Raw genomic sequence first — 26,185 nt, forward strand, 5'->3', positions numbered from 1 at the left:
TACAGACATTTGCTTGCCAAATCATTGAATCTCCCTCAATTACATAGAATGGTTCCAAGTATTGTTAGGCAAAAATCGTGAATATTCGCCGATGATCCATATCAAAGTAGCTCACAAGAAAATTAAATAAAACAAATAAATTAGACAAAAAAACAGATGATTATTTTTAAAAAAATGAATAGTCTCAAGCAAGCAGTTTAATCTAATATTAAATAAATTAGTCTCCGGAAACGACGTCAAAAACTTGACCGGTGTGGGGTCCTTAACTCCTAATCGTTATTACAAGACAATCTGATTAGGTTTAATTAATTACAGCGGAAAACGAGTTCGGGGTTAGTCGACACCGACGTCAACTACATAATTGAAAATAACAAGCCTCGTAATAGAGTTAAATCAAAAACCAGTTTATTACTCACAATCAATCATAAAATTGTCTTTACAACTTAAATTTTTGAAATGATAAAAAAATATACGGAAGCATTTACAATAGAAAATAAAATAAAACTTGAAACAAACCTAATATAAATTAACCTTTTATTTTGTTTCGTCCATCACTATCCCAAAAACTGGTCATATTTTTCTTCCTCCATCTGACCGGAGGGAGAGTAAAAGGTGAGTCATATGGTCGTCACTCTGTAAGCGGGATCGTTCCAACACATACATAAAAAATACACATGATTTTCGAAAACACATAATATCATGCATAACATAATTCGCATAACATATCATCAGCATCAACATAAGCATATTTTGGCCTAGGCGCTGAGATTCATCTACTTTCCATGGTTTACTGATATCAGTCCTAATTTTGGTAAATCGACAATCACTCGATCCTATAATTGGTATAAGAACAAGGTCACGAGTTCGATTCTCTTATAGTTATTTAATTTTTTTAAAATATTTTTACTATTATGACTTATTTATTTATTATTGTATATTATTTATAATAGTATTAATAAAAAAATATTATTATTTATTTACTTAATATTATTATAAAAATTATTGTTATTATTATTAAGATATAGGTTGCATTCAGACTAGTTTAGAATATCTGAATTCAATCTTATTTGCCACATGTCATAATATCATTCATCTAATTGGATTTATCGGATAAAATAATCTGAAGTAAATTATGTGGTCTATTTTAAATTGGGTGGATCCAACTGGTTTATCCTCAATTAATCAATTCAAATAATACTTAATTAAATGCTCTTTAATCGTGTTTTAAGTAGTATTTCATTAAATAAGAATTCCAATAATTACATCCTTTAATTTAAAGAACTCAAAACAGTAAACAAATCAAATAAACAATCAGAACAAAACATAGCATATTTAAGTTGAGAAAATGGAGAGAACAATAATGTAAATAACACTTATTTTGAATTATATATATATTTGTGTTGATGTGTGTGTATACATAATGTGTTAGAAAAAAATGATAATATGGAGAAATAGGTGTAAGTCTTATCTCAAGATAGCTAATAATTGTAGTATTTTTCCCTTGAGATGCAAGTTCTTTTTTTTTTTTAAAAAATTTTTTTTATTAATATTAACTTTCTTTATGTGCTCGATTTTTTTCTTGATCAAAGTGTATCTGACTATTTGCATGTGCATTTATATGCTTGATTAATCTTCGATGACCAAAGTATAGTTTGAGCAAATTTTCTTTTTGAGATTGTAATTCAAGCCTATTTCTTGGAGCGATTTGCATCCATTTGTTTAACTCTGGAAGTTGACGCAACCCGTAAACTACCATGTTCATTGGCTAATTGGAGAATGAGATATGCTAAACAAACTCTGTTGCATCGGAAGTTTGAAATTTTTTTAATTTTTCCGTGTATGAAAGTTCATTTTGCAATGTATTGATTTTATTCTTAATGAAGGTTGTACATTTTAATGTTCTGATTTCACCATTGAGGAAAAAATTAGCAGAATTTTAAAAATATTGTTTGTGGTGAAAAACTAAACTAATTTATGTCCAATGTGCAAACAGATAACTATTTTTTTTTCATTTTTTTTAGTTTTTATTTGTCAAAANATTTGTTATAATTTATGAATTAGTTGAAATAATCAATTTATCCAATATTTACGAAATATAATTTATGGTAGTCATGGTTTCTATATTTTTTTTGTTGGGAAAAAATTTTGAAAACAAAATTGTGTTAGAATGGTTAATTGGATGTGTTTAGGAAAGTAAAACGACTTATTAGTATAAAAAACGATGCAAACTCAAACTTCTTTAAATATTAACGCAATTTGATAAATATATTTTTAATCAATATTTTCTCACGTGTGTTGCATATGTACCTCTTCTATAGTGTGTGTGTGTGTGTGTGTGTGTGTGTGTGTGTGTGAAAATGTTCAACTTTTATGGGATTAATTTAATTTTTTACAAGAAAATTTCAAGTAGATTCATGTGCCACGGGATTGGTAACAATAATGTAGTCGAGTGACTTTAGATCGTTTCGATATGAATTTATTGTGTTAAAACTTAAAAAACAATAATAAAGATAAAATGACGGTTTTTTCCTCTTAAACTTAAATCCTAAGAACGTAGAAATTTAAAGTCTTAACAAATGAACTAATTATGACAATTTTGGTCATTAAAACACGATATTTATTGTATTTAGATTTTTTTTTAATTTTTGTTATATTTATTTATATAATAAAAATTATGTTATAGTTAAATAATTATCTATGTCGGGAGAGCGATCGAATCATGATGCTTGAGTTGTTGTACTATTTAAAATATTTGAGTTACACCATTACTACCGACTATAGCTTTTGGTAAATCGATATTCACTCGATCTTATAATTGCTATAAGAACAAGGTTACGAGTGCGATTCTCTTATAACTATTTAATATTTTTTATTTTTATTATTAGTATTATGATTTATTTATTTATTTATTATTGTTATTATTTATGATAGTATTAATAAAAAATATTATTATTTATTTACTTAATATTATTATAAAAATTATTATAATAATTATTATTAAGATATAGGTTTAGATTAGTTAAACTATAATGAATTTTGAAAATAACTCTCCTTTCATTATTTACCGTTTACGTTTCTAGTGAACAAGGGCATGTAAGAATCATTTCATAGTGTATGTATGCACCACAAAAATTTCACTTTTCAGGCTTTCAACATTTTTGTTACATGACAAAATTCTAATCACTGACAATTTTTTAGGGGAAAAAAAACATATATATATTTCAAGTAACATTCCACCATAACAGTCAATACATGTAAGTTTCATGGATCCGAAGGTTCTCCCAAATAAATGAATGGTATATGACTGATTTTGTGGTAATCTTCTCCTTCTCTTCTCATCAACCGCTCCATGAAATTATTGGGCATTTCCCAAATCTCCAGCTTTGTGATGGAAGTCATGAAAATTATTCCTTGTGGAATCATCTTCAATTTCGGACAACTAATGATTTCGAGATCCGAAAGATTTGGCATTGCCCCTCCTTCCACTCTCCATCCCTCTAAATTCCTCAATCCCTCAAGTATAAGACTCTTGAGCTGAGGAAATCCTTTACTCCCACAAACCATTTCAGTTCCAGCAAATGCATCGCAGCCCAACCAAAGACTTCGTAGCGCCGGAAGTTGTTGTAGTGTTTCCATCGGATCAACCAAAATTCTACTTCTTAAAAAGCTCAAAGTATGAATATTCTGGATTAACGGAGGGTCCCAAGTCGGCAATCTCCTCAATCGCCCTTCAATTCTCAAATAATTAAGTGGGCAATGTGTTAACGAATCGATGACAACTGAACCTTCCTCGGAACTCAAATCACTCACTTTAATTTCTAATTTTGCCTCCCGAAGCTGATCCTTGAGTTTAGTGATGTGTTCAACAACCACAGACAAGCTTTCTATATCGTAAACACACCCAACAAAACTTCGGAGATTGGTTAATTTTCGGAGATGGATGGTATCAAAGATCTTGCTATTGAACCCAATCAATGTCTCCAATTCCGTTAAGCCATCGAGTCTTAGTCTTATCCCACCATTAATCTTCGTTATAATGACCTCATCCAGAAAGAGATGCCTCAATCGTCCCATCTTATTAATTGAATTTGGTAACGCTATACTTCCTGTAAATCGCAGTTCCATTGATTGTAAACATGGAAGTTTGCAGACAAATTCTGGCAGCTCCGAGACCCGGCAATATCTTATACTCAAATGCTTGATCATCACTAGTTTTCTAAGAGCATAAGGTAACTTATTATCCTCAAATTTGCAGTCTTCCAATACCAAGACTTTGAGAGATCTGAGCAATACGTTGCAGAATAGATTTTTCCAGATTTTATTAATATCAAGATCTGTCATCTGGTTGTTTAGCAATAGAATAGATCGCAAGTTTGCATTTTTAAACCGTGCAACACTACATGTCGCATCGTCATCGACCGAATTGATTGCTAATCTTCGAATTTTTCGTTGAGAATCCTCGAAAAAGTTCTCTTCTTTTCCCTTCGACAAACATAGATCTCTCACCAAATCATGAAGGCGGCACGATTTAAAATTCTCAAATGGATATACACCACTCATTAATTTCACCTTAACCATGCATTTACTTGCTAGCTCATTTAAATAACGTTCAGCAACATCCCAAAGAGTTTCCTTTCGCCCTTTATCGTCTGATGAAATCAATCCTTCTGCCATCCATATCAAATAAACGTCTTCCACACGTATATCCTTGTCCTCTGGAAAACATCCCAAGTACAGAAAACATAACTTTAGGTAGTAAGGCAATACGTCGTAACTCAAGTTTAGTACATTTACTACCCTTTTATGATTGGCGTCAACACCCTTCCCATGCTTCAGGTGTGAATCTATATTCTCGAGAACCTTTTTCCAGTCGCCTAAATATCGCTGTCCTCGCAAAATTCCACCAATAACGGATACCGCTAGGGGTAGACACCCACATTTGCGTACCAATTCCCTTCCTATAGCTTCAAAATGTTTCGAGTTGGCTGTAGATGACCCTGTGTGCACATAAATCAATCTCCATCTTGATGACATTAGCATATACACAACAATAAACAAATAATAGGTTCCATAAAAGATTAATTGGATTAGATCTCTTGAAATTATAATTGTAATAATTTGACAACATAAAATTAATTTGACTTGATTGTCAAAGATATCACCTTAATCTTGAGGTGATAATGAATTTTGATTACTAACTTCCCAACGGGTGATATCAGATTGTTGGTCAATATCTGGTGCAGGTTTTGGGAATTTAAGTGAAATATTCTTAATATGTAATCTTGATGTGTTTACGTTTTGATATATTTATTTGAGTTAACTTTATAAGAATAAGTGAAATTTAATAATTTAAATTTTTATTTATAATTCCTAATCATGTTTTTTTAATTGCATATAGGTGAACATAGAAATCAAGTCAAAATGTTGGAAAAAGAGATAAATTCATGAGTTTGGCACCAACTGTGGACAACTATGTTGGAAAAAGAGAGAAATTCATCCAATCAGCTAGCCTTTTATCGTATTTTATCGCTAGCATGGATCAACCAATGGAATGAAACTAACCTTCAGAATCATGGATGGGAAGAGCTATCTTTTGAAGCAGATCCCAGCTTTCATCCTCCGTCAAGCACTCTAGTTTGTAGACAAATTCTGTGTCTGCAATCATTTGATTTCGAGTGGTGATCAAAATTTTGGAATTCGATTCTGCTAGCGGAAATGCATTCTTTAAGATATTCCAATGATCGATTTCCCATATATCGTCAAGAACCACCAGACATTTTTTCGCTTTTTGTATATCGTATAGTTCTCTCACCAACTCAGCTTCCTCTCGTTCACTGTTTTCTCCTGGAAGAAGTTGCCTCAATATTTCCTGGAAAATAGATTTTGCTTGAAGTTTCTGCGTAACGCAAACCCAAGCCCGAGCTTCAAAACCTAATTTGTGTTGATAAATTTTTCTGGCAAGAGTCGTCTTCCCCAAACCACCCATCCCACATATAGAAATCACTCGTGTTGACCTGTCATCGTTTTGCATACGTGATACAAGAAGATCTATGTCATTCTTCATCCCAACCAAGTGCTCTTCAATTCCATGACCGTATGTCTGCCTCAGCAATCGTTGATCGTCCTTGCACTCGAAACTTGACGATCCCTCCCCACTACTTACCGACTCCAATTTTTTGGTGAGTTCAGCCATGCGAGACATAATATCTGCAGTCTCCTTCCCTATCTCGTGAAGAGCCAAACACTCGCCCAATATGCAAGCGAATCTTTTGAGCCTTTTTTTCAAGTTCTTGGCCCCTCTTTTTAACGTAACTTCAACAGCATATTTTTCAAGAACATCCCCAGCCCTTGTTGCCAGATCTATAAGTTCTAAGACCCAGCCACGCACGATGTCAGAGTTGTATCTGTCCCGCCTATTGTCGGCATCCTTCAAGAAACGGCGCATCGCTTGAAACTCCATTCCGACATCCTCAACCTGACCTTCGACACCTTATAAAAACTTCACTTCTTCGATCAACAGGTCACGCAGCGTTTCCAAAGCCATTGTTGCAGCAGCATCAACCATCTTTTAGCCAAGAATTTTATGGAAGAAGATGGTATATGGCGTTAACTGAATAAATGTTCCTGTCAATTGGCCTATTAGAAATTCAAATCAAATTAAAATAATCAGTCAATACACAACAGAACACGATACAAGAGAATCTTTTGTGTAAAATACGACAAAAGGCTAGCTGGCCCATCCATATTTCTTATTTGAAGCTACAGCCTGTAAAGCACAGTCAATTGGTACGTGAAAAGATACACGATATCTAAACTCACGTGTTCTACATTATTTTTTAATATTTTATATTGATACGTGAAAAGATCCACGATAATAAAATAAAAATTTACATGTAAAGAGAATTAAATTAACGGTAAATTTGGTAAAAATCTGTTTGTCAATCTTTTAATTAGAATTCAGTCTACATGTAATAAATTTTGTGAATTGGTGCTTGACAAAGACTAAATTTTAATTTCAACTCCTTGTTGCCCACATTTTACACTTTTGTCCTTATATTATTTAAATGCAAATATTAAAATAAACACCCCCACAAAAATAATTAAATCCTACCCAACCAATCCATGGCCCATTTCCAAAGGTCAAATCCATCGGCCCCTCCCCAAGCCAATCCATCGGCCGATCCATTACTCTGATGTGTTTTTTTTTTCTTTTTTTTTTATGCTTCAAATTCGACTATATTGTTCACATGTCATGTATTTTATGTGCTTAAGACTTTGCTTTAGTCGTGAGTGACTGTGTAATTCTAATGAGTTCACGCCTCTTATATGTTTGATAAATTGTTTTTACGAGTTCATGTCTTTTATGGGTTTTTTCGCTTTTCAATTGATTTAATCATTTGGATCCACTGAATTACATAGACATTAATATTATATTGTTTCATACAATTGAAGCAATTAAGTCGTGTTTTTTTTTTTGGAAATGCTAGACCAACATCTTTTTTTTTTTTTTAATATCTTGAGCAGGCATAACTGATTGCTAAACAGAGAAAGCAGTATTGGAGTTTATTCCGTTGAGATTTGGATATTCTTTGTGTAATTGCAATTGAGAGATGTATTATTAAGTGATTTATGCATTATTCATTAAACTGTTATTTTTATTAGTTTGGACGAATTATGTCGTGATTTTGTATGGTTCTTACAATTACAAATACACCATGTCAAATTTTTTTCAGTAATGGTTTAAAAATGCTCATAATTTTAGGCTCTCGATACTTAAATTGGATTCAAGTGGTACACAATTTTGTGGTTAATTGATATTAGACTTTCAAAACTTGATTTTTTTTCCATTGAACTTACATTTAAATGGGATTTATGTTGGAGTGATTTAATATTAAGAAAAACATGTTTCCATACTCATCATCAAATATGAGTAAGTACTTAATTTAACATACAAAATACCTAAATTGGTATAACATATACCTGATTTGTCTCATTTGATACTCATATTTTGTTTGAAGATACGTTTAATTTTCGAGTAGTCATTATAAACGAAGTCTATTGAAGTTTTCATTGAAGATGCACAAGATGAAAAATATTCATACGATTTAATACAAAAAATAAACATTTCCCCACTCATCATCGAATACGAGTAAGTACATAATTTAACCTACAAAAAACCTAAATTAGGATATCAAATACCTGATTTGACTCATTTGATACATATATTTTGTTTGAAAATATATTTGATGTTCGAGTGGTCACCATAAACGAATTCATGTCGGAGTTTTCATTGAAGATTCATTACGATGAAGTATTCATTTGATTTAATACAAAAAAAAAAAAAACATATTCTCAACTAACCATCGAACACGAATAAGTGCTCATTCAACCTACAAGGTACCTAAATTGATATATTAGATACCTGATTTGACATATTTGATACACATATTTTGTTTGAAAATACATTTGATGTTCGAGTGATCACCATAAACGAAGTCCTATAGGAGTTTCCATTGACGATTCATTAGGATGAAGTATTTGTGTGATTTAATACCAAAAGAAAAACTTGTTCCCCACCATCAAATACGAGTAAATACTAAATTTAATATACAAAAAACCTAAATTGGGATAAAAAAATTCCTGATTTGGCTCATTTGATACTCATATTTTGTTTGAACATACATTTGATGTCTCAATGGTCACCGTAAACAAAGTCATGTTGGAGTTTCTATTGAATATAAATTAGGGTGAAGTATTAATGTGATTTAATACAAAAAAACATGTTCACCGCTATCAAATATGAGTAAGTCTTTGATGATGACTTTTGTGAAGTAAAAAAATGTTATACCTAAATTAATACAAATAATTACCTAATTTGAGTCCGCAAATACTTGATTTTACCATTTAAAGACTCAAACTCAATTATTTGAGGATGTCAAAATATATATTTTGAAGTTAATATTGAGTGGCTTTTGATGATGAGATTCGTGAATTTAAAATGTGATACTTAAATTGATATAAATAGTACCTAATTCACTCTCACATATACTTGATTTTTACTCTTTTAAGACTCAAATTTGATTATTTTGGGATGTCAAATTATATAGTTTGAAGTAATATCGAGTGACTTTTAATAATGTCATTTGTGAAGTTAAAATATGATATCTAAATTGGTACAAAGAGTATCTAATTCGAGTCTACAAACACTTGTTTTTAATCCCTAAATACTTATATCCAACTATTTGGGGATGTCAAATTATATAGTTTGAAGTTAATATTGAGTGGTATTTGATGATGACATTCGTGAAGTAAAAATGTAAGACCTAAATTAATATAAATAATACATAATTCGAGTCCACAAATATTTGATTTTACCATTTAAATACTCAAATTCAATTATTTGAGGATGTCAAATATATAATTTGTAGTCAATATTGAGTGGCATTTGATGATGAAATCCGTGAAATAAAAATGTGATAACTAAATTGTTACAAATAGTACATAATTAGATTCAATTGATAATTGATTTTACCCTTTAAAAACTCAAATTTGATTATTTTGGGATGTCAAAAAATATAGTTTGAAATTGATATTGTTTGGCTTTTGATGGTGTAATTTGTTAAGTAAAAATGTGATTCTTAAAATTGGTACAAAGAGTATCTAATTCGAGTCTACAAATACCTGATTTTACTCCCTAAATGCTCAAATCCAATTATTTGTGAATCTCAAAATATATAGTTTGAAGTTAAATTTGAATTGCCTTTGATGATGACATTCGTGAAGTAAAAATGTGATATCTAAATTAATACATATAATATCTGATTCGAGTACACAAATACTTGATTTTACCCTTTAAAAACTCAAATTTAATTATTTGATGATGTCAAAATATATAGTTTGAAGTTAATATCGATTAGCATTTGATGATGAGATTCGTGAATTAAAAATATGATAACTGAATTGGTAAAAATGTGATACCTGAATTGGTAAAAATCAAGATTCTAAAATTCTCTAGGCGTTAGTCGGGCGTCAGCCCAGCGCCTAGCGCCTAGGACACCTAGACGGGGACTAGGCGCCGCTAATCGGATTCTACGATATCAAAACATAATAAATCACATACTAAAACTTCAACACAATAACATCAAATATAAAATACGTTCAAAATATTCTCAACATAGTCTAATATATCATCTCAATAAAATAAAAAAGAATTCAGATTTCTTCCAAAATTCACAATAAAATAGTCTAATGTGTCATCACAAATTTACTCCACTTCTTCTTCTCCGAAATTTTCAACAACTTGTTCTTCATCGGACACAAAATCAATATCATCATTGTGATCATCATCATCTTCTTCAATTCAAAATCATCCTCGTGAAGTTCTCTAACTCTATAGCTTCTTCGGGGTTGTAGATTTTCATCTGCCCCAGTTAAGCTGGTTAAATCACCATCATGACACACAAGTCCTTAAATTAACTAAAGTAGAGGATACTCGATACATATATGCACAACTTCAAGAATTTAACATAAGCTAGTCAAGAAGAGCATTGATCATGAAAGGAAAGTACTAATTTTATAATGACTGTGATTCAAGTTATCCAAATTGCTTTCGGCTCGTGTAACATTCAGCTAAATTAGAAATCCTTCAAGTAGTAATGAAAATATATCATTCCCCTCACATGCCTCATTCTTACACTGCCCTACCTAGTTTTCACTCTGGAAGACATGTAATCCACATGTTGCAATGCCGTAGTTTACCTAATAGCTTAACACTCACGCAAAACACCTTCACAAGCAACAGATCATCACCCAACATCTATTGCGAGATTGATTAATGACTAACGCCCCCAAGAACACACATTTTCTGAGAAGGCGTGAAAAGAAAATGGCATGAGAAGGAAATCGCTTGAACTTCAACCTAAAAGCTTAAAAATAGAGATGGACCTGAACGCTGTAGGAATGGCGTGAACTTCAGACTGGAATGATTGCAGAACTGAGAGTAGGATCACAGAACGAACGAGAGATGGAAAAAAAACGAACGAAAGAAAGCCAGCAAGCAGACCTAGTTAAAATGGGCTTGTTAACGAATCTTAAAATTTTAAAAAGCCCAATTTTTTTTAAAATAGGTACGCCCCTTTATTGGTGCGGCTGGCCTCTGCTTGGTAAAAATGTTATACTTGAATTTTTTTACATCATCGAATAATAGAATAAAAGTATTTACAAGGTAAAATCAAGTACATATTGACTCGAATTAGGTAGTATTTACAAGGGTAAATCAAGTATTATTTATGTACCAAATAAGGGAATAATGATATTTACAAGGCTAAATCAAGTACATATCGACAAGAATTGGATACTTTTTGTATCAATTTAGGTATCTTATTTTGAATTCACAGATGTTTATTTACATCTCCGAATAATTAAATAATGGTATTTAGTTATTTACAAGTACAAATCAAGCACCTATATAGTTACTCGAATTATGTATTTGTGTACCAATTTAGGTATCATATTTTGACTTCACGGAAACCACCCGGAAGAATTGTAAATGAATACTAATAAGAAATATTAATATTAATGAATATCAACAAATATTGCGAATGAATATTAATAATTACTATAAATATATTATCATAAGTATAATGAAATAATATTGATACATATAATAAATTATTACCACTAAGTTTTATGAATGAATACTAATAAAGATGATATCAAATGAGGTATTGCATTGTTATTTAATGAATACCAACAAGTATTGTGAATGATTATTAATGATATTATAAATTAATATCTCATAATTATAAATAAAATAATAATAATAAGTATAATAAATAATTACCAATAAGTATTATGAATGAATACTAACAAGAATGATATCAAATGAAGTATTCCCTTGTTATTTAATTAATATTAATGATTATTATAAATGAACACTCATAAGTATAATGAAATAATACTGATAAGTATAATCAATGATTTCCAATAAGTATTATGGTAATACTAATAAGGTATAATAAGGTATCATCTTGTTATTTCATGACAGTCAAATAAGTCATTTAAGATTAAATTTCAAGTGTATGTATGACACTGAAAAACTAATTTTAGTATTTAAAAAGCCACATCAAGTATCACATGACAAAAATTAGGTACTTTATATACCATTATCTATCATCTTGTTATTCCATGAACACCAAATAAGTCATTCGAGATTAAATTTCAAGTGTATTTTTATAGGAAAAATAAACAAATTATAGTATTTAAAGGCAACATCAAGCATCACATGAAAAAAATTAGATACTTGTTGAATGACATGAATATGTAATTCAAATGCATCTTCCATAGAAAGACCAATACTTGGTGAACTTACGTTGATCGCTCGAATATCCAATATTCTATTACATATTATGAGTATATCATGTACCAAATCAAGTATTTGAAATATCAAATTAGGTACTTCTTAAGTAAGCTAAGTACTGTAAAATTTAATTGCTTATTTGAGAATTTGATTTTTTTTTTTACAAAAAAATAATAAATGAGATGAATATGTCATCCAAATGCATCTTCCATGGAAAGACCAAAACTTGGTGAACTTATGTTGCATATTCGAATATCCAGTATTCAATTACATATTATGGGTATCTCATGTACCAAATCAAGTATTTGCAATCTCAAATTAGTTACTTCTTAAGTAAAAATAAGTACTTTAAAATTTTCATGCTTGGTTGGAAATTTGATTTTTTTTTTTACAAAAAAATATATTAAATGAGATGAATATGTCATCCAAATGCATCTTCCATGGAAATACCAAAACTTGGTGAACTTATGTTGTATATTCGAATATCCAGTATTCTATTACATATTATGAGTATCTCATGTACCAAATCAAGTATTTGCAGTATCAAATTAGGTACTTCTTAAAAAAAATTAAGTACTTTAAAATTTTCATATTTAGTTGAGAATTTGATTTTTTTCCAAAAAAATATTAAATGAAATTAATATGTCATCCAAATGTATCTTCTATGGAATGACCAACACTGATGAAATTACGTTGCATTTTTGAGTATCCAGTATTCTATTACATATTATGAGTAACTCATGTACCAAATCAAGTATTTGCAATATGAAATCAGGTACTTCTCAAGTAAAACTAAGTACTTCAAAATTTTCATGCTTATTTGAGATTTTTTTTACAAAAAAAAATATTAAATGAGATGAATATGGCATCCAAATGCATCTTCCATGAAAAGACCAACACTTGATGAACTTATGTTGCTTATTCGAATATTCAGTATTTTATTACATATTATGAGTATCTCATATACCAAATCAAGTATTTGAAAACTCAAATTACTGATTTTTTTCTAAATCCATAAAATTAATATTTCAATTTATAATATTAAGTAACAACAAATTTGGGTATCACTTAGGGAAAAATAAGTACTGACAGCTTAAAAGTGAGTTTTTTTTGCAAATCATTCTTGGGAAAAATTTGCAAGGGATTATTTGTAATGATAACAAACCACAACAAATCACAACATATGAAACTATCAGTGAACACAGCAGTTTAATGGTTAATATATAAACACTTCATAATGCATCTAAAAATTGCTATTACCAACACAAAATCCAATGTTTTGTTCAACGACATAAACTTTTTCCACTCACAATTCTCTTTGCTGCAAACAATTGAGATCTTATCACTATCATCTCTCCTGTAACTAAAAGATCTTTTACTAACAATAATAGAGTTTTTAAGACGAATCCTGAATTTTGCTACATCTTTAAATGTTTGGCCAACAACCACGTATGCAATGAATCCAAAAATCAATAGAATTGGTTAAAGTGCCAACTTCAAGCTCGTGGCCTACGTCCGAACAAACTTCATCATCGAAATCAAACCTAACCATTTTAATACAAATCAATAAATATATGAGGAAACAAATCAATATTCTTTTATTTAATTTAACTTGAACTATAAAATATAACACATTTTAAATATCATTAATTAACTAATATACACAATCAACAATGAAAAATAATAGCCACGTACTACACAATAATAAAAAACACGCACAAACTAATTTATCAACTTTGCAAATTCTGAAATTTGCACTCAAACAAAAACAACAATGCAAACAAAAAAAAAAAGTTACCTCGCAACATTATGTTGCCCGGGCTCTGATAATCTTTTGGAACTGCTATCAATTTGTTATATTCAATTTCAAACAACTATGAAGGTTTATCGTGTTTCAGACATCATCATCTTCGTTCAGGGTTACTGCAATCTGCTCATGGAGTGCTATGTATTGCAATACCGTTAATTCAGAATTAATAGCGGCACATTTTCGTCCTAAACTCTGTAATATCTCTAATAGAATTGCGTCATTAGGAATTGAAATCAAATAAAGACCATTGATGCAACGGCAACTTCCAAGAAACGAAAAATTTGTGCTCCCAGATCCGAATTCCATCAATAAATCGATCGTGGAATATCTAGAATATAAAAATTTGCTTTTGTCGATTTATGAGTAAAAACAATGGACATCCAAAAAAGCAAATGATTTCTACAATTTCTTAATTTTTTATAATAACTCAAATAATGGGGATAATTGAATTACATAAAATAAAATTACAACCGAACCAAATTGGTGTGCTCAGACAATGTTGAAGCAGAAACTTTTTTTTATTCACATTATATTTCAACTAAATCGTCCAAATATTTCGGTACTAATTTTACAAAAAATTCACTGCAAAATCATCGTAATAATTCAAATTGTTTTCTAAATTGTTTGATAAAACATAATTGAAGTCACACAAAAATCGTGCACAAAAGAAATCAAGTGAGAAGCATAAAAAAGACATAAGATCATTCAAATTATATCAATATCAAAACAAACTCATAATGAATAAAAGCAGTATGATCACTACTGCCAACCGTGACTAGATTTTTGTTGACTACTCGAAAATCAATTATTTTCATACATATTTTAGTATTCAAAGGACAAAAACAAGTATCTGTAAATTCAAATTACGTACTTTGTAGATCAAAATAATTACTTACTCGAAACAAAATCATAACAACAAAACACGATCAGCTTAATTGCTTCTAACAACTAAAAAAAATCATCAAACACATAAAATGCATGACATGTGACCAACAATAGAAAACTCATATTCTTGAAAACACTGATTTGCTATTTGCTTGATCATATTGTTTTAACACAAATATCTCAAGAATTCTAAATAAGTAGGTAGGTTGGACAACAACACTCTCACATTCATTACTCATATATTAAAACGAAAAATGTGGAAAAAAAATCAGAATATAATTTTTCTATAAATTGAATTTAATAACCATTTAAACTTACTTTCAAAATTACTAAAACAAAATCGGAATAAAAGACTGATCTTTACCTTCAATCACTTTTTTCAAGCCACAAGTGTCACGCCCCGCGACGGGGTTGGTCGATATCGGTGTTGCTCTCAAATTTACATTCGAAAACAACAAGACTCAGAAGTACAAAATTCAGAAACCAGTCTTTTTATTCATAATACCGAATATTCATTGTCTGATACAAATTCGAATGATAATGTTTTATAGCGGAAATGTAAAACCAAACATAGCCATATCTAAACAGATGCAGCGGAAAAACATAAACTAGAATCTGAGAAACAATGGTCTTCTTCACCAGCCCCAAAATTTATTCTGCTCCTCTTCTTCTAACATCTCTTCCGAGTTCTTATCTGAGATGGTTTTGGTGGGTGAGTGATATGATCGTCACTCAGTAAGCGGGGACGGGAATAACTCCCAGTTTTCGAAACCATTTTAACAGAAAACAGTAATACAAATAATATACAGAAATTCTTATTTTCAGAACAGGAATCAGTATTCAGGAATCAGTAATCAGAACAGAAATCAGAAATTTAGCAAGTAAGCAAGCATTGAGCACGTTAGTGAATTTCATGGCTAAACTGATATCAGTCCCCTATATGTTCTCTCCTCTAAAGGGTGACGCCAGTAATCAGTAATCAGAATTCAGTAATGTTCAGAATATATATTCCTACCATTAGTTCACTAGGTTTCAGTGCTTCAAAATCAGATATCAGAAATCAAGAATACTTATACTTTGCTTTAAAACAGAAATCATCAAACTGGTTTCAAGATATTTATACATAAGCCCACTTACAGTAATTTGCTAAAAAGTTTCGGTTGAAGTCTACTGGAATCTGGTTGCTCTCGCTACTGGATTTTACTGGAAAAATACCAGCTTCTGAAATATTAGAAGTTGCTGGAACATTGTTAGCTGCTGCAAAATGCTAACTACTGCTGAAATTTCAGGTTCTCACAACAAGGAGGACAGATCGGGCAAACGGTTTTGCTTGGATAGAAGCCGATGGATTTGGTTGAGGGGAAGAGAAAATTATTTGGGCCATTTGGTTGAAGGCGAATATATTTATATATTTAGGTAAACAATAAAGGGTAAAAACGTAAAATTTTTTTGTAGGGAGTTAAAACTATAGTTTGGTTATTGTCAAGTATCAATTCCCAAATAATATTTGAGAGTGACTGAATTCCAAAACAAGCTTTGACAGATGCATTTTCCTCTAATTTGCCCTTAAATTAATTTTAAATACTTAAAAAATACTTTTAACAATATAATTTTTAACTTTATTTTTTAAGCTAAAGAACATGTATAACTAAACTAGACTTGTCAAATTGGGTCAGGCCCGTCGGACTGGCCCGTCCCGCTATAAAAAATGAGCGGGTTGGGTTGATAAAATAGCAGTCCGTTTGGAGGCGGGCCAAATGGGCTAAGCCCGTTTGGGTTGAGGGTCAAGACGGGGCGGGCTGGCCCGCCAAATTAGGGTATAATTTTATATTTTTAAATTTTATATAAAAATTGGAATAAGTCTCATACTCATTAGAATTCGACATATTTGATGTTGGAAAATGTCATCAAACATTCAATTGAATGATAATTATAAGGCCCGAGATTTTATCATTTTAACCCGAGATTATTTAATTTATGAATTTTTGGGATGTTGAGTCATATTCCATGGTTTTACAATTCCATAGGATTGAAATTGAATTAAAAAGAGTTATGAGGACCAAATTGCAAATAGTGAAGAATTCAGAGGCTAAAGTGCGATATTGGATTTGAGTGGACACTTGTCCTTGCCATGTGTTTTGGATATATAAAATTGCTTTATTTCCCTTCATTCTCCAGCAAAAGAATCAAGAAAAGCTACGGAAATTCTCAAAGTCCTTCGTACAATAGAATTGTGATTTTGGTTGATCCGTTTATCCGATTTTCGATCCGGACACAGTACCGTACTCCTCTCGACACGAGCTACAACTGGACGTAAGTTTTATTGAGTTCTGTTATAATTTGAAATTATGATATTGGAGGAATTATTATTTGATCAGTATTATGTGTTCTGGGAATACTAGACATCGTAGAATCGAAGTCAGATCGAAAAACAAGTTGATTTTGGAATTTTTATGATTTTCTAATTTTATCGATTGAAATTGAACAGATTCGGATTATGGATTGATTACAGATTGTAACGGATATGGGTTATGGTTTGTAATTGATATATGTTGCTATTGTATTGACGGAGATATCGAGATTGTACCGTTATGCCGTTGATTTGCATTAAATTCAGAGTAATCAGATTCAATATTGAATTGAAAATGGAATGGTGATATTATTATTCTCGATATGTCATTTCAGATTTACAGAGACAGTCTTGAGCTCAGCACTTATATTGCTTCAGACCGAGACTACGAAAGAAAGGTATAAGTCAATGTGGTATTGGGAGATCGACTTGAGTAGGACATACTTGAGTTTCCCTAAATCACATACTTATTCCGATGTTTTATTATTGTGTTTATTGATTTGATTAAAATGCATGTTCTATGGATTTATAGGAGCATGCATTAGATGAGTAATCTTGTGACAGAAGTACCTGATAGTGGCGGGATCGCCACGGGCACATTGCACGATGTCACAAGATAGTGTATTGGCGATAGGGCCACAGTCTGTGACGGATAGGTCAGGACACTGGATGTATGGTTATATCGACGTGGATAGAATTGGAGTTTCTTCTATTACTGTTGGTCGATATAGGAATACCAACATCTGGAAACCGGGATCCCTAGACTAGGATTGAGTCTAGTCTGAGACGTGGAGTCACGAGTTTATTTACAGTTTTATATTGATTCATGTTTTCAGATTTGATACATGTTCTTGATATCTATTTCATGCATTTCTATCGATTATATGCTTGCATGTTTCTTTGATTTATACTGGGAATTATATTCTCACCGGAGTTATCCGGCTGTTGTCTTGTTTGTATGTGTACATGACAACAGGTGGGACAGGATCAGGGTCGAGGAGATGATTAGAGATCGTGATTAGAGTGGAGACTACGGACTTTGACCTTGCTGTAGATAGGATTCAGCACTTGACATTTAGTTGTTGAACCTTAGTTTGAGTTTGATGTTTGTTGTACAAGACCTGTACTTTTATACGGATATGTATATTAGATTGAATTCCATTACGTTCCGCACTATATATAAAAAAAATGTAAACCCAGATTAATTACATTGATCCAATTATCCCAATGACGATTAAGAAGATGATTAGCGTCCGAGTCCCCACAATAATAATTATAAATATTGTCCTTCAATTGAAGAGTGGAAAAGAGGAGAAAAATATGTGAATTTCTTGAGCCATTTTATGATACTACCAATTTGATATCTGGTTCTTCTTATTCTACATCAAATTTGTACATCATGCAAGTTTGGAAGATTGAGGTTTTGTTAAATGTGAACTTGTCAAATGAAGATGAGGTGATAAGTGATATGTGTAAAAGGATGAAAGAGAAGTTTGATAAGTATTGAAATCAATATAGCGTGGTGATTGCATTTGGGGCTATTCTTGACCCACGAATAAAGCTTTCAATAATTTTTAGTATTTTATGAAACTATTTGACTGAAATATATTTTTCTTCTATGTTTAATTCGATATTGTTTAGCATTTTTTTTATAAAAAAAATAAGCGGGTCGGCCTGCCTAACCCGCGGCTCAAGGTGGGTTGGGCTGGGTTGGCCATTTAGAGGCCCGCCAAAATGGCGGGCCCGTCAGCCCGTTTTGACATGTCTAAACTAAACATATCATATGAATAAAAAAAATTAAAATTTACACAAATAATTATAATATCTTATCGATCTCAAAAACATTGTTTAACTTATTAAAAAATTTATCGCTAAATGAATGAAAGATCATGTACATCTAGTAAAACATCAATGAATTAATATTGTACGTTGAGATCGTCAAATTTTATTGAGATCACGAAAATTCGTGTAAATATGTAGTTATAAAAATATAGAAACTCGGTTTGAGAACGCATACGTAACACCAAAGTTTTTTGTATGTAATGAGAAAAATTAGTGATAAAATTCAACTAGATTTTAATTTCAAGAAAAAAAAACATAGAATCATATTTTACTAAATTGTTCTGTTTATATTTGTAATTTAGAGGATTATTGGTTTTTGATATTGACGGAACCTTAAATTTATATAAGAATAAAAATCATTATTTATTATTTTATAAAAAAAATTAAATTTAACATCTGAGAAAAATTATTATTTTAAAAATATTATTAATTTATAAAGTGTCACTATAATATGACTTTGTCAAGTTCGTTTTACCTGTATGGCTTTATGTATCAATTATTGTTCCACTTTGTTAAATGACAGGGTATTTAATTTAGGTAAAAATTTGTGTAAGACGGTCTTACGGATCGTATTTTATGAGACGAATTTCTGTTTGGGTAATCTATGAAAAAGTATTACTTTTTATGCTAAGAGTATTATTTTTTATTGTGAATATCGCTATGGTTGACCCGTCTTATAAATAAAGATTCGTGAGACCGTCTCACAAGAGAGCTACTCTTTAATTTATGTTTGAACAATCATTTAAATTATTAGGCTAATATTATAAGGGTCGATTATCGAACTGATAGTCAATAATTATTTTACATGTGAGGTTCATATATTTTTCCAGTGAACGACATAAGTAATCCGAGATGATCATTGCTTTAATTGGATTTACAGATATATCTCCGAAGGAGCTGTTGTCAAAGCTGTTGGGAGCCCGAATCATTAAACAATAATTAATTAATTAATTAATATTAAAATATATTATATATTTTTTATGTATAATTATTTTTTAAAAACATATAATAAAAATTATTTAACTTTAAAAAAATTGATAATTTTTTTTAAAAAAATTTGTAATTAATATTTTTATAAATTTTAAAAATTGTTTGTAATTAATATTTTTAAAGAAGGAGAATATTAAAATATTTGAATTGGATGTGAGGTCAATAAAAAAAGTAGTTTGATGATTTTTGGATTGTGATTGATGAATGTTTTTTTTTTTTGACGTGACAATGACGTGGCAGAGTGTAAAAAAAGTTTTGAATGATGTTTCAGCAATGGGAAACTTAATATTCAGAAATAGTTTTAAAACAAAATACAACATCTTTTGATGTAGAGTATTGTAACCAAGTAAATTTCTTAAAATAATGACTTTGAAATCGTCGATTTTGACTTTTGAATTTGGTCAGTGAATACACTCATTCTTAATAGGTTGACGTGACCTCATCTTAATATCGGTTTATCTGATTTATTCTGAAAACTTAAAATTGGCAAAAATAGTGAATATAAATTTTATAAGTATAGATTATTTGAAAATAACAATTTTTTGAGTAGCCATATATCTTTTATAAGAATGAAATATAGTGTAGTGAGACCGGGCTTTTAGCCCATTGGTCTCACCCGTCGGATTAGCTGACCTCCTTCTTCGGGTTCGATCTCTCTCTCCTACGTGAGTTGTAATAAAAAAAAAAAAGAAATATAGTGTAGTTTGAAATATACAAAGATATTATCAGTCATTTTATTTTTAAAGGTCTATAATACCCTTTTTGTTTGGATATGATTCAAATGCTTCAATTTTATTAAACAGAATCAATCATAGTAGATACAAAGCATAGACCATTAAAAATAGTCATCGGTTCTGGATTCGGATGAATGTTTCTGGTGGCGTTTGAACTTTTTGACGGCATTTCCTCCCAACTTTTGGAATCCACATCATTTATATATGCAAAAAGTTCATAAATGTGGGAGGTCAAAAAGGCCTACACACGATCAATTTTATCTCTGTTGCTGACATGCGACAAGCTTCTGATGCCTCTTTTCCAATTTTCAACTAGAACATACTGTTTTCCCATAACAAACGTCTGAGATTTTATAACATTGGCATTGAATTGAACAAAGGACTTGTGAAGAGATAGAAGATCATTTTGAATGTGCTCCACATGTCCCATTATTCTGGCTTTACAAAGATCTGGGCCAGATTGTGTAGCAGTAACATTGTACTGAGTATCTTTTATTAATAATTCAAGTGATCTGCTCATGACTGCAAGATCTTCCACTTTGGACTCAATTGGGGAAATATAATCAGATTCAGGGATGAGATCCACAACTCTTTCATTTCGGGCAAACTGTTTCTAAGTGGCTTGAATACAAGCAGCTCTTGCTTCTGCTGCCTCATTAGGATGAATAAAAACGTCTAGATCAGCAGAGGGGCCTTCGCTGGAATTTTTTTAAAAAAAATGGTATCAGAATGAGGAAAAAAGTAAAGATAGTCAATGTTTGAATGGTGTTTGGGGTGTCCTTAGTTATAGCATTATCAAAAATAGGTGCTTCAGCAATTTGCTGAATTGGAAAGGTTCCAGCAGCAGCTGTTATAGTAACAAGCACTTTTCCTGATATTCTAAGCGGGAGACTATTGGAACAACTGATACATCAGTAGTATCTTGAGGAGGAACATCAACTTGAATCTAGGAGATGGAGGAGGAGAAAGTGCAGTGACTGGCTCAACAGTGTCTTGATTATGCGGCGGATCAACAGTCATATATTCAGTATAAATAGCCACTTGAGCAATTGAATTAACAGCATCATCCACATTGGACAAAATTAGATCTCCAGCTGAGAGAAGAGATGAGGATTGCTGAGGCTGAGTATTTTGAGCAACCACACCTGGAGATAGTACAGGAGTACTGGATTCAATGTCTCTTGGATGAGACCTTGCACATTAAAAAGACATTATCTGTTTCATGGTCTATTTACTAGCAAGTCTTCATCATCTCATATTCACAGGTAAGAGTTGGAAGAGTTATAGTGATGGACAATGTCCTTTGGAATGGAAAAGTTGCTGAACCTCTTGTTAAAGTATACTCAAATTTCACAAGAAAGATTCACAGTTTTACATATTTCCTATCTAAGCGCTGTTACGGGCCATGTATTCGACCCAAAGACAGTTAGCATAAGGAATTTCAACAAGATATTTGATGATGGATGAGCGTGTGAGCATCAAGGGTGCATATATTTCTTTAATCGAGTTCCGAACAACTTAATATCACCTTCTAAATCAGCAATTGTAGGTTCCCATAGGTGATGGCATGACAATACGAAGAAAAAGATAGTCCTCGAAGATTGTGATGCCTTGCAACGATGCCGCATTGTGGATTGCAATCAATTAATTAATATGTTCAGCATGCATTATGTGATGATCTATGATCCATTTTTGTGGCCACTGGAAAGAATCAGAGTCCTTGTGGTTGCTGCTCTTGTCGTTCCCCTTATATTCCAGCAGCGTTCTTCCAATGGTTGAAACTTGAAGATTCGGTTGTAGGTAAACAAGCCTTCCTCCAATTATTTAAACGTTGTTGGCTTCGCGAGACTTGCGACAATGGCAAAAACTTGTAAATTTTGGACCATCCTGATGAACCATGATTAGTAATGGTGAATGAGTACAGGTCGATGTCCATGTGTCCATGTTGGTTCAGTCTAATGGCCCATGATCATTACAATTATTATTTTTGAAGCAATAAAGAGGACGAGATAAGATTTTGATTCCCGCGGTTCTGGAATAAGTTTTTATATGAGTCTCTTGATTTATTGACTATTCATATTTGTATGCATTCATTTTACTTTTAAAAATACTAGTCCTTTTAATCAGGGGCGGAGGCACTTTGCTTTCACCCGATCTTTAGCCCGAGTGGTTTTAAATTTTTTTAAAAATTTTATATGTAAATTTTTGTATAATTTTGGATAAATTTGATATTAGCCCGAGTAGATCAATTTAAAATAGTAAAAGATTTAGATTTTAAAATTCTAGCCCGGGTAGAATCGAAATCCTGGCTCCGCCAGTGCTTTTAATAATGATGATATGAAAACATAAAATTTGTTAATTAGTTTCTTAATTTCTGGATGTAATTTTATAACGAAATTAGTATTCGATACGTACGTTAAGTCTTCGTATAGTTTTGTACTTTTTTTTAAAAAAAAATAGAGTTTAATAAAATTTAGTGATTAGTTGGATTTTTAGTATAAATGAAATAAGATAATATTGTAATTATTAACATTTGTAAAGGTAAGTTTGGTAAAGAACCAAAATGTATAAGGTAAATTTATATTGAATAACATAACAAAATATGATATTAAGTTATTTGTCTCTATAACATTACATTAGATTAAAGTATAATATAGAGTATAAGGATCATAATTATTTTATAATGTGTTAGATTTTTATATTTTAATATGGAAATTACAAGTACTTTATTGGCATTTAATTATGCGTGCTTCTATTTACTTTATTTCTTTTTCTTCATTGAATACTTCTATTTACTTCAATCATTTATCCATTTTACTTGAAAAATATTTCATATAAAGAATTTGAAATAATTAATGATCAAATTAATTTAAAAATAATGATAAAAATGAATATATAAAAAAAAGACATGTAATAATAATAATTAATTAAACGCCTCGAAATAAAGCAAGTTTGACTGAAGAAAAGACGTGAGTGAAAAATAATAATAAAAAAAGGAAAATAACAATTTTGGGATTTTTCCTTATTACTTAAATCATGATTTATGTGGCTCGAATATTTTGGAAGATGAAACCTTTTTTTTCTAATTTAAAAAATTTTGTGGCCAAAACCTAACCACGTATATGAGATAAGAGGAAATCCTAGCAACCAATTAGATTTCAGATTTCGATCCTCTCGGGACCCACGCTCATCCAACCACTACTACTTTATTTTTATATTCTATATTTTATTACTACTTTTTATTAATAAAATAAAATATTATTAAATTGATTAATACGTGGCTCGTTAATCATAAATAAAAGACAACCACCTAGTTCATGCGTGTGTCGACTATAGTTAAAGTAGCGTTTAGAAATCCCACACGTATTGAAATTATTTTTGGGACAAAATAAATTATATTATTTTATTAGTTGTTTAAAAATAAATTTTCTTATAAAAGTTAAAATTATTAATATTTAAAACTCGTTATATATTTTAATTTAAAAGAAAAAAAAACACCAAATATATACACAAAAATACGTAATTTATCATTCATACTAATTCACAACAAAAGCAAAAACTTATGACATCTAAAAAACAGAACTAAAAGCTGGGGACGACACCGTAGGATGCCTCCACAGCGACGAAGGAGTGAATCTCGAGTTCGGATCGCTTAGCGAACCGCCCTTTGATTCTCGGTCGGGTTTCGGCATACGCCTTTCTTGATGCATATCGGATGGTTTTTTCGAACCTCCTGTTCTTTCTCTTTTCTCTATACCTCAGTACCCTCGCCTCCCTGTCGACCCCGGACAACGGGGTGGGGGCGATTTCGTTACTGTCGAAAGCATTCGATACTTCGGCTGTGACATGGTGATCCGGCACCACTCCCACATCAAGGGACGAAGATGAAACCTGCAATTATGTGTTTTTATTCAAATTCAGATTGAATGGTTCTAACAAAATTAATTGCCAATAATTAAAAAAGAAAATAATAGAACATACACTGTGACTTATGGATTGGGAGGTGAAATTGTACATGATGTGCTTCGTACCCGGATAATCCATTTCATAAGCCGGAAACCCGTCCACCACGGGACCCGATCCAATGGTATGCTCCGGCACAACTCCGTCCGGAGAAAACTGCTGCTGCTGCTGCTTCTGCTCGTGCGTTTTCTGTTCCCCGGAGAACAGATCAAGATCCAAATACGGATCCATATCCCTGAACAGATACTCGGCGGATTTGTATACGGGCGACCCGGAATCCTCCTCCAGATCCACCCCACCGTTGTCGGTGTTCAGATTAGGGATCAGCCACGACTCCGCCTCTTCCTCCTCCTCCTCCTCCTCGGAAGGGGAGGACTTGTCCGCGGCGCCGTAGAAGGGTGCAACAGGTACACGCTCGTGGCGGCGTGCCAGGGGGTTCGCCGAGTGTATGTCGCGGTCGCAGGCGGCGCAGAGCGTGGCGGCGTCGGCCTTGCAGGTGACGCTGGCGGGGGCTTGCTCGCAGACCTCGCAGAGCCAGACGCGGGCGTGGAGCGAAGCCAGCTTGTTGACTGCGTGGACCTTGGCGTCGCAGGCCGTGCAGAGGAAAGCCGAGTCCGCGCTGCAGAAGACGGCGGCGGAGGAGGTCTTACATGAGGTGCAAATCTTCGCCGGTAAACTCCATTTGGGAGCCGCCATTTCTGTAGGTCTCTAGTAGATGGAGAGAAAATGGGAGAGTGAAGCCAGTATTTCTATCAAGTGTCGAGTTATATTCGGACAAAGCAGCGAGCAAGTTGGTATGGGCATAATCCCGGTTGCCCAATGAAAAAATGCCACGTGCTCCTGTGATTCATGCATCTAGTAGTTGTGCGTGGGTGGCTTAGAGGAAATAGAACTCATTTTTTATATATATTTAATAATTAAATTCACTGATTATTATTATTATTATATATATTTATAAATATACTTGCTTTATTCGGATAATTTTAAATCCTAACTTTTCTGAAACGACTTTGATCCGCGTGCGATGTTAAAGTTTTTAATTTAATCTAACACAAAAAAACTCATGTGAGACGGTTTCACAAATCAATTTCGTGGATCGAATCTTTTATTTAAGTCATTCATTAAAAAATATTATTTTTTATGCTAAGATTATTACTTTTTATTGTGAATATCGGTAGGGTTGACCCGTCTCACAAATAAAGATCTCGTGAGACCGTCTCACAAGAGACCTACTCAAAATCTAATTGGTGTAT

General features: G+C 31.9%; 2 protein-coding genes across 3 annotated transcripts; both read right to left on the reverse strand.

Annotated features, from left to right (window-relative positions):
* Positions 1-3,204: 3,204 nt before the first annotated feature.
* LOC140984506 (putative inactive disease susceptibility protein LOV1) lies at positions 3,205-6,701 on the reverse strand. 2 transcript variants are annotated; one of them, XM_073451976.1, is made up of 2 exons: positions 5,563-6,701; positions 3,205-4,985 (listed from the first exon to the last, which is right to left on the reverse strand). In XM_073451976.1, exons 1-2 carry the CDS (start codon positions 6,458-6,460, stop codon positions 3,262-3,264), a joined length of 2,622 nt encoding a protein of 873 aa, XP_073308077.1. In that variant the 5' UTR covers positions 6,461-6,701; the 3' UTR covers positions 3,205-3,261. The 2 variants fall into 2 exon arrangements, with proteins under 2 accessions (XP_073308077.1, XP_073308076.1); XM_073451975.1 differs by having other exon boundaries at positions 3,206-4,997; positions 5,563-6,699.
* A 17,774-nt stretch (positions 6,702-24,475) lies between these two features.
* LOC140985232 (zinc finger protein CONSTANS-LIKE 4-like) lies at positions 24,476-25,671 on the reverse strand. The gene is made up of 2 exons (XM_073453021.1): positions 24,951-25,671; positions 24,476-24,860 (listed from the first exon to the last, which is right to left on the reverse strand). Exons 1-2 carry the CDS (start codon positions 25,626-25,628, stop codon positions 24,552-24,554), a joined length of 987 nt encoding a protein of 328 aa, XP_073309122.1. The 5' UTR covers positions 25,629-25,671; the 3' UTR covers positions 24,476-24,551.
* Between the last annotated feature and the right edge of the window lie 514 nt (positions 25,672-26,185).

Source organism: Primulina huaijiensis, chromosome 9 (assembly GCF_012295235.1).
Source record: "Primulina huaijiensis isolate GDHJ02 chromosome 9, ASM1229523v2, whole genome shotgun sequence".
Classification (NCBI taxonomy): Eukaryota; Viridiplantae; Streptophyta; class Magnoliopsida; order Lamiales; family Gesneriaceae; genus Primulina; species Primulina huaijiensis.

Excerpts from the sequence above, each read along its gene's own strand:
- LOC140984506 (XM_073451975.1), bottom strand. The coding sequence starts at position 6,460 with ATGGAGTTTCAAGCGATGCGCCGTTTCTTGAAGGATGCCGACAATAGG. Across the intron at positions 4,998-5,562 it reads TCCCATCCATGATTCTGAAG|GGTCATCTACAGCCAACTCG; the intron begins GTTAGTTTCATT and ends ATGTGCACACAG.
- LOC140985232 (XM_073453021.1), bottom strand. The coding sequence starts at position 25,628 with ATGGCGGCTCCCAAATGGAGTTTACCGGCGAAGATTTGCACCTCATGT. Across the intron at positions 24,861-24,950 it reads CCCAATCCATAAGTCACAGT|GTTTCATCTTCGTCCCTTGA; the intron begins GTATGTTCTATT and ends ACATAATTGCAG.